At 40.9% G+C, this 9982-nt stretch overlaps 1 protein-coding gene across 1 annotated transcript; it reads left to right on the plus strand.

Annotated features, from left to right (window-relative positions):
* Window positions 1-2219: 2219 nt before the first annotated feature.
* On the plus strand, window positions 2220-4816 carry LOC149210089 (uncharacterized). The gene is made up of 3 exons (XM_089398865.1): window positions 2220-3224; window positions 3479-4470; window positions 4594-4816. The coding sequence occupies exons 1-3, from the start codon at window positions 2220-2222 to the stop codon at window positions 4814-4816; spliced, it is 2220 nt and encodes a 739-aa protein (XP_089254991.1).
* The last annotated feature ends 5166 nt before the right edge of the window (window positions 4817-9982 follow it).

Genomic DNA, 9982 nt, shown 5'->3' on the forward strand with positions numbered 1-9982 from the left:
TTAAAGAAAACCGTGTGTGGTTTGATAAATTTATAAATAATAAATTAATATTTCTAATGGTATAGAAAATATTTTAGAGCATAAATTAAATCTTGTAATGATTTTAGAAAAAACATTTTTAACACAGTACAAAAAAATTACCCTTTGGTAATGTCTTCTTGCGAATTAACTTAATACATTTTCTTTTCATTAAATTACCTAACTAGTCTCTATTATTTTTCATTTTACAATTTTTTCATTTTATTCATCATTAAATTTTGTTTTTATTTTATTATTGTGTTTTTTAATATTATATATATAATTTTTGTTTTTATTTTATTATTGTGTTTTTTTAATATTATATATATAATTTCTATTTCTATTTATGTTCTCTGAATCTTCATTTATTACTTGTAATGATAGTTAAAATAATATGTTTTAAGTCATTTTATCCTTTAGATTACTATTTAGAATGCAGAAATTTTTGAATGATACCTGTACTACTTTTTATTAATGGTACTATGTTTCATTTCAATTCATTAGAATAAGTAATTTATGTTACAATTATAACTTCTAAATATTTTGGATTCATGTTTTAGTAAAAAAAAAATTGCATCTTACTTAATCTTGATATAGAAATGGTTTTGTTTGAAATATTATTTTCAATATTATTGGTGTATGGTAAGTCATTAATTTATGATCCCACTTAGCACTTTTTGCATCTGGTAATGGTCAGAAGAGTGAAGAAGTGGAATTGAAACTCATAAAATCAATTGTGTAACATTAATCATCACCTCTAAGGCTTGCACCTAGTACTAATAGAACATGGGTGGAGGTCTTTCATCCCAAGACTCCTATTACTCAAGAGCACTAAACTATGGACTCTTTTCCATAACCATGCCCATTTAGCTTGCTACTCTATTTGCAAAGCCATAACTAGTCTATGCCTTATGAAATTTTCAATTAGAAATCACTAGACTCTTTTTATGTAATCTTTAAAGGGCTTCCAAAATATAAAATATCAAACATTTTTTTCACAATTATCTATATTCTAATCTATAGCCTATATTCATGAGTGTTAGTCCCAGCTAATCAATTTATCACAATTCTAAATAGTTAACTTAGCATCTATTTTATTTGGTGATGTTCATAGGAGTGAAGAAGTAGGATTGAAACTAATGAAATGGATTGCATATCATCAATCTACACCTCTTGGTCTTACACATGGTAACTAGAAATTCCTGGGAGGTCACCCATCCAAGACTCCTCTAGCTCAAGTGCACTTAAATATGTAGTTATCCCCACAATCAAGCTCACTTAGCTTATTGCTTGATTTGCAAAACCATAACAAGTATCGTGCCTTATGAACTATTTATTTAGAGATCACTTGAATCCTTTTATTTAACTAACAAGGGGTTTTTGAACATAATGTTATGTCGGCTCTGATGGCGCACTCGCGAAAAGGACTCGGTTGAAGATCAACGTGTCGACCGCAGGCACGTCGCAGACAAGGGTTTTTACTCGGAGGTTTTTATTTTTTTACGCGGTCTTACCACAGGTTTCGCTACACCGTCGCGGACACGGATCAGGACCTTCACAGTTGCTGCACCTCCATTGGATTCTTCGCCATCACTTTCGGTTGCTGATCTGGAGACAGCTATGAACGACTCTAGGGAGCTAGAGGCGGTGGATTTCTCGGAGGACCCCTCGCCGGATAAGGTCATTTTTGAAAACCCTAGTTTCACGAACCGTTCTCTGTTTGTTGCATCCTCTTCGTCTGCACCAGATCTCCCGGACATTCCTCAGTACCCGCCCTCCGTCTCGCTGGCCGTCCACCGCACCTCTCAGGCTTATGCCGGCGCATCCCCTATCGAATCGCCGCCATTCAAGGGCCCCCCTCTCTCACCGGGCTCTCTACAATTCTTGGCATCTCACACTCCCCCGTCGCCCTCTTTCGATCCGATCCCCCCCCCCTCCTCTCGGTCCCCTCTCCCCCTCATCCGGATCCCCCTGCATCTCACCCCCCTCATCTAGGAGCTCGACCCTCCGGCTGTTTCGAAACCCCGGCTGTCAAAATTAAGCCTGCTAAATCCCCATCGCTGGAAGGTATTATCAACCCCCTGGTCGATCACCCGTCGGCTCCTCGCACCGGCATTAAGAAGATCAAGTGCATCAATTCCACATCAAAGGACATCACCATCAAGTTTGACGAATCCAAGCCTCTCGGCGGGCTCATCGACATGGCTAACACGGTTTTGGTAGGGCATGTCAGGGGAAGGACATACTCGGCGAAGCGACTCAATCTGTGGGTAAAGGAGATCTGGGGTGGGGTATTATCCGACCTTCCCACGGTACATGTTCTCCCTAGAGGATGGTTTTCCCTTCAATTCTCCAAGGAAAGCCACACCAATCTGGTACTGGGCAGATACTGGCATATAGAAATGGCTCCGGTCCTCCTCAAGAGATGGAACCCCCTCTTTGACCCAGAGCGCGAACAGCTCGGAGCTGGCCCAATTTGGGTGCGCTTGCCAGGTCTCCCACTGCCTTTCTGGGCAGAAGAAGTATTCATTAGAATTGGAAATTCCCTGGGGACATATCTGGATTATGACCACACATATGTGGAATCTGGGAACCGAACCCTTGCAAGAATTTTGGTCCATCTAGACACTCGGGATGGACTCGAGGAGCAGATCACGCTACAGTGGGGAAGGTGCATCAGAGTACAGTTACTTGACTACGAAGGAGTTCCCTTCCGTTGCAGAAGATGTCACAAAGTGGGACATCTAGCGAAGGACTGCCCTCTCAACAAGAAAGCAGATGAATCACCGAGAGCAACCCCGGCTTCAACCAGAACGACATCTCCTGTCATGGCTCGACCTACCTCTTCGAGTCCGCCCTCGGCGACTATCTCTCAGGTGGTCAATCCGGGACCTCAACAACCCTCTCCGCCAAGAACTAGGGCACGCTCGGCGGCAGAAGCGGGTATGGTCTCCAGCTCTCTATCCCCTCCTTTTCAATCTTCTATTGATGTTATGATTGATTATGGATCTTCACAGACCTCCATGGCTCACTGTGCACTATCATCCCCCTCCCTGATTTGCACTGATCCCATCATAGCCACCACCTTTCCTTTGGCAAACGCCTCCCCCTCTCCTTTGGAATCCTCCCCTCCACATTCCTATTTCCTTCGGTCTAGATCTCTAGCCAAAGCGCCCCCTGCAAAGCACTCGGGTCTGGGCATTACGGTACCAGAGGGGGGATCCACGAATATCAGAGGGCACAAATCCCATCTATCTAAGGCTATCAAATTAGCCGGAGCAGAGGTTGTATCCGGCAGGCAATCCACCATAGATGGGGTCCTTAGAGCAGGACACACCCCGAGAGGTGTTCCCCCATGAAGTGCCTATCATATAACTACAGAGGATTGGCTAGTTCCTCCAAGAAACTAGCCATGAAGAGACTCATTGAAACTGAGCCTATTGATATCATTATGCTTCAGGAGACCCTCTGCTCCGCAGATCAGATTACTCGTGCTATGCAAGCATTGACCCCTGGCTGGAATTACGTTGCTATTGATGCAGCTGGTCGATCTGGAGGCCTGGCCATTGGTACAAACCCTCGCTCTATCAAGGTGGACTCGACTTGGGGGGGTTCGGGTTTCCTGGGACTCGACATATTCTCCTCTGATCTGGGTATGAATCTCCGTATTATCAATGTATATGCCCCATGCACCCAGAGAGAATCGTTCTGGCAACATTTTCTTCACCTCTCCATAACAAGTGAAGACCGGGTCATTATTGGGGGAGACCTTAATTTTTCTCTGGGCTTCAGGGAATCTTGGGGTTCGGCTGCACAAATTGACTCCATCTCAGACTACATGACAAACCTCCTGGAGCATACAAATCTTATTGATATCCCCATGCAGAAAATCTTACCAACTTGGAGGAACAGAAGGGTTGGGGAAGCTGCTCTAGCCCGCAGACTAGACAGATTCCTCATAAAGGAGACACTCCTTCAGCGTCTGCAGCTATACAAACAATGGGTTGGCTGGGGGGGATTGTCGGATCACTCCCCTATATACCTGGAGATCCAGGGCCCCTTCAAAAAACCCAAGGCTCCCTTCAAATTTAATCATACCTGGCTGAAGGACCCATCCTATGTCAAGATGATTACTGAATACTGGTCCGCTCATCCCATCAGAGGCACAGAATCACTTGCTAAAGGGTTCTGCAAGAACCTCTCGGAGATTAAACATATATCTATTGTTTGGGCAAAGGAGAAACAAGCTCGTGATATTGCACAGCTTTCCCATATTGAGGATGAGTTATCCAAACTCACCGATGAGAGGGGCTTGGGGTTCATATCAGCTGCAGACAAATGTCAGTTAATTGCTCTGGAGAATCAAAAAGCAAAGATCCTTAAAGAGAGAGAGGAATCTATCCGACTGAGGAGTAGGGCATTATGGATTCAAGCAGGGGATGAAAACTCAAAGTTCTTCCACAGCTTCACCAAAGGCAGGAAAGCATCCAATACTATCTAGAAGCTCCCTACCCCTGATGGGGGATCTGCAGACACTTTCAACAAGCTCGCACACTTGGGCATCTCACATTTCAGGGATCTATACAAGAGTCCCCGCGAAGTAAATTTGCCAGATATCATCAATGTGGCAAATCACTTCCTGAGATTTGTGGAAGAGGATGACGAGGAGGCTCTTAATGATCCAGTTACGGCGGAGGAGCTGGAAGGCGTACTGAAATGGTTCAAAAATGATAAGAGCCCCGGCCCGGATGGATGGACCATTGAATTCTATTTAGCCTTCTATGATGTTCTGGGATAGGATCTTCTGGACGTAGTAGAGGAGAGCAGAACCACAGGATCCATCTATCATGCCATCAACTCTACTTTCATTGCACTCATACCAAAATCTGATTCACCGGAATCCTTCAATGACTACCGACCGATCTCCCTTTGCAATTGCCTCTACAAAATCATCTCAAAGACCATCGCGAACCATCTTAGACCTATCCTCTCCAGATCCATTTCCCCGTAGCAATTTGCCTTCCTCGAATCTAGGCAGATTCATGAGGCCATTGGCCTGGCACAAGAAGCCATACACTCCATATGGTCCAGACACCTAAAGGCCATCCTCCTCAAAATTGACCTCTCCAAAGCCTTTGACCGGGTCAGCTGGCTCTACATCAAAATGATCCTCATCCATCTGGGTTTTCCCCATTCCTTCATTACATGGATCATGGCCTGTATATCATCTCCCACATTCAGTATTCTCATTAATGGATCGGCCTCCCCATTTTTTCACTCTGAGAGAGGACTGAGACAGGGATGCCCCCTATCTCCTCTGCTCTTCCTATTGGTCATGGAAGGACTTAGCCGACTCATGGACTCTGCCAAGAGATCTGGAGATATCCGGGGCCTTCGTATATCCGATCATTGCTTTCTCACTCACCTGCTCTTCGTGGACGATGTTCTCATCATACTTGATGGCAGTATCGGGGACTCTCGAACCTTTTCAAAGATCCTGCAACTCTTCTCTGCTGCTACAGGTATGTTACCAAATCAGTTGAAATCAACCATCACCTGTACCCATACTTGGTAGCCAAATTGGAAAAAAGACTCTCGGGCTGGAGCTTCAGATTCCTCTCTAGGGCAGGTAGATTGGTGCTCATCAAATCAGTCTTAGAGGCTACACCAGTTTTCTGGATGGCACTAGCATGGATACCAAGGAATATCCTCGGTCGGCTACAGCAGCTCTACAACCGTTATCTTTGGAATGGAAATCAGGACAAAAGATTGTATGCATGGATAAGCTGGAAGAAGATCTCTTTGCCCAAAAAATGGGGCGAATGGGGTCTCAAAGACCTCCCTGACTTCGCTAGGGCACTTGCAGCCAAGATGGGATGGTCCCTATTAACTAGTCAAAATTTTTGGGCGCATGTGTCCTATCACAAATACATCTGGCCCCAGGATATAATGGACTGGGCTAGATTACCATCCTGGTCATCGAAGGGAGGCTCATCAATCTGGAAGGCTCTGATACACTCCCTTCCACTCATCCGAGATAACCTTGTATGGAGAATCAACGATGGGTCGCTGGGCAGGATTGGCATGGACCCATGGATCAATTGTGGGGGCAGGCACACCCTCACTCGCGACCTCATTACTCATCTCCATAATCGGAATATTCGAAATTTTGTCCATATTGTAGATCAACAGCGCACAGACATTTTCTCACAAGCTTGGAAATCTGCACAACAGCTCGATCTCCCTCTACAGTGGCACCAGGAATGGAATGAATACATATGTGCCTTGACCGAATCATATATCCGCATCAAACAGGGACCTGACGAACTAATATGGTGCAAGGCGGATCATGGTATATATGCTCCCAAATATGGATATAGAGAACTCATTTCTCACAGGATTCCTGATAACCTGCCCTCGTGGTGGCATAACATTTGGAAATTAAGCACCCCTCCCCGATCCAGATTATTCTTTTGGTGTGCCCTCAAAGGCATCGTCCCCACAGGCGAATATCTCTCGCACAGAGCCATCTTCGGTCCCACATGGTGCATCTTCTGTAAGGCGGCATCCGAAACTACAGAACACATACTCCTCCATTGTCCGGTTATACTCGCGCTATGGAACAATATTTACACTCACCTGGGCATTGCGAGGACCTGGACTGGAGATGATCTCACCGGGGCATGGTCCACCTGGACCCAAAGCCACCCGGGCAAAAATTATTAAACCTCCCCCTCGTGGCATCATGGTACATTTGGCTCGCACGGAACCGTGTGATATTCGAGGAACAGGCTGTGAATTGGCCTCAGATTGAAACAAAAATCCTTGCTGCATACCATGAACTACCCGACCCTCCCCCCACACGAACCAGGATGATTCGGGCGATGCCTGCCATTGATAGATCGACCCCATGGGCGTTCTTCGATGGGGCAGCAAATCAAACAGGGTGTGGAGGAGGTCTTATTCTACATATAAACGAACAGCACAGATTCCTTGTAAAAATGGGATTCGGCACAGGATCGAATAATTTCGCTGAACTATCTGTCATTCGAAATTTAATGCATTTCGCATTATCTCATTAGTGCACAAATCTGAATGTATTTGGGGATTCTATGGTGGTTGTGAACTGGATCAATAATGACTCCACATGCCATGCTCACACACTCAGCAATTTATTATTTGATGCACATACTCTCAAAGCTGCTTTTAATTATTTCTCTTGTTTACACATTTACAGAGAGCATAACTGCGAGGCTGACAAACTATCCAAAGAGGCCTCGGTACTTCCCAGAGGCGAATGGCTAATTGTGGAGCAGCAGGGGACAGAAGAACACAGGTTTTATCATAGACCATATATCGATCACAGAGACCAGCGAGACAACAGTCCCGATAGACGACAGTAGAAAAGCTTTTTTGTCATGATGAACTGTACATAAACAATGGATGATATTTTGTATGCAAATGGATCCTATGCGATCCCGAACAGGCTAAAACAGCCAGACACATAGATGTATATTCCTTATTTTTGCAACATGGTCTGATCAACACCCTGCGAGGTGATTTTGAATGAACATCACAGCAATGCCAAGGCATCTACTTATGTAATTTTCTAAACTTTTAATGAAAATTACTGATTTTTCCAGGGGAAAAAAAACTAACAAGGGGTTTTCTAGTCCAACATGTGCGATAATATCTTAGCAATTATTTGTGTGAACTATATCCATGAGTATTACTCACATCTATCCAAATTCTCATGATTTTGAATAGTCCACTTAACACTCAAATTACTAAGTGATGCTCACAAAAACAAAACTTCATTTAAAACTAATTAAATTAATATTATAACTCTATCAGTATCATTCTTATTATAAATTTATCATTTAAAACAAATAAAATTCTTTTAAAACACTTGAAATTTCCCATTCCCGTGAAGTTGCTAGCTTGCCCTTTATAAGTTTAACCTAAAAAACCAAAGACCAATGACCACATAAGCTTTTGAAATTTTTGTAAACTTCATACTTTCAGAGTTACATTTTTTATTTCTTTTAATAACCTTGCATATTTTTTTCCAATTACCAACTTCCCAAGTTACATAAACCAAAGTTACATAAACCAACATTAATGGAGAATCTTTTAAATTTGCCACGCAAAGGTTTGAAATATATTTGAAGAGCATTCTTGGCCACCATCTCTTGTCTATATCATGTGAAATTAATGCTCAATCCCTCCATGAACGGAACTCCATTTTAATGTGTGATAAGGACACTAGTTTCGACATTCATTATATTAGTCGAAAACCATCCATTAACACATTGTTTTTCATTACCACGAAGAATATTAGGGCTCTCATACTCTCACGGTCTCTAGTAGTAGTATTCAATAAAGGATTTTCAACTTTTACATTACCGCACATAATATTAAAGCTCTCACGCTCGCAACTACTCTAGTAGTATTAGATGAAGGTTTTTCGAAATTGACACTTTAGAAGCCTCACTACCTTTAGCATATGAATCATGATTTTCATGTAAGTTCTTCACCACATATTTCTTCATCTTTAGTAGTGACTCTAAGCAATTTAAAAGGTTAATGCAATATATTCCCTTCAATGTCTTGGCATTGAATCGAAACTTTCTTAAGGTTTTGGAATTATGTTGTCTACGAGGGAGGGAAATGTTAAGTTGAGAAATGTTGCTCTTTGTGTATGAAAGGTGAGCATTTGTTTTAATATGTAAATTTAAAAAAAAAATCACATACTTTTGTCCGCAAATTTAGGTAATTTTTTGTAATTTACAATTTTAAAAATTTTATTTCAATTTTTAATTAATGTATTAAGCAATTTTCATGGTAGGAGGTCTATTAAAGCATTAGTTAATAGTGAACAATTGTAAAATGGGTCTTGTTTATTAATAAGGTCTAAATTAGCAACATCTCATTATAAGTGGGTTCATATGTAGTTAATATTCTCCATAAATAGTCATATATTGATTATAACCTTATGAAAAAAAAAAATTAAGAATTGTTAATGTATTTGGAGCATTACTCTTGGAGATTACCTCATTAAAGGTGCAAGTGAACACAATTTTCTACTTTTTACTATCAAATATATTTTTCTTAGTGTTTATCTCTCTCTTCTCCTCTATTCTTTGGTTTTATACTATATTTTATGTGAGTTATATTATAAATGATATCAAATCTTTTTCTTGGGAACAAAGTGAAAGATTTGTTTTCCTTATTTTCGTTGATTTTTTACGAAGAAAAGAAGATGGATGAATTCAGATTAATTTATAAAACTGTATTTGTAAAATTTCGAGAATGCAATCTAAGAAATTACTTTCTTTCAAATAAATATATTATGTAACAAATAAATTCATCCAAAGCAAGATTTTGGAAAGAAGTTATTTGCAATTCAAAATGACAATTTTTTAGGGGTTTCCCTATTGGCAAGGACAACTTTTGTTAGATGGATATTATTTGATAGAGAGATAATTTCAATCAAACTAGAGCTAGTTGATCTTTAGAAAGTGTGGAATTTCATATTTATGGTTATATTGGCCAATCTGAGAAGCATACTAGAAGTTGTGATCATTTTACATTTTTAGCCTCAAATTCTACCTTGCAGAAGTTATTTAGTGATGATTTCAAGAGTTTATTTATTTATTTATTTAACTTGCTATTTTGAAGAGAGAGAGAAAGAGATTTTGACATCTTTTAATAAAAAAGATATATTTTTTTACAAATAAAATTGTGCTCATGGAAGAATACACATGAGAAATACAAGTGGAATCACATTGTTGGAAACCCTTGTAACCCTTGTTGGTACTCCTTTGAGTAGTACCACATTTGATAGTACTTGTATATTGAATTTCACTTCCATGTGTCTTTAAGTATATGGGAAGTCCCCTAAGTAAACCTGAAACAAAATTTAGAAAAAATAATTGGTTATCTTGTCGCTATAGTACATTTA

Source organism: Pinus tabuliformis, chromosome 1_2 (genome assembly GCF_031772625.1).
Source record: "Pinus tabuliformis cultivar Carrire ecotype Pingquan chromosome 1_2, CPIR1, whole genome shotgun sequence".
Taxonomy (NCBI): domain Eukaryota; kingdom Viridiplantae; phylum Streptophyta; class Pinopsida; order Pinales; family Pinaceae; genus Pinus; species Pinus tabuliformis.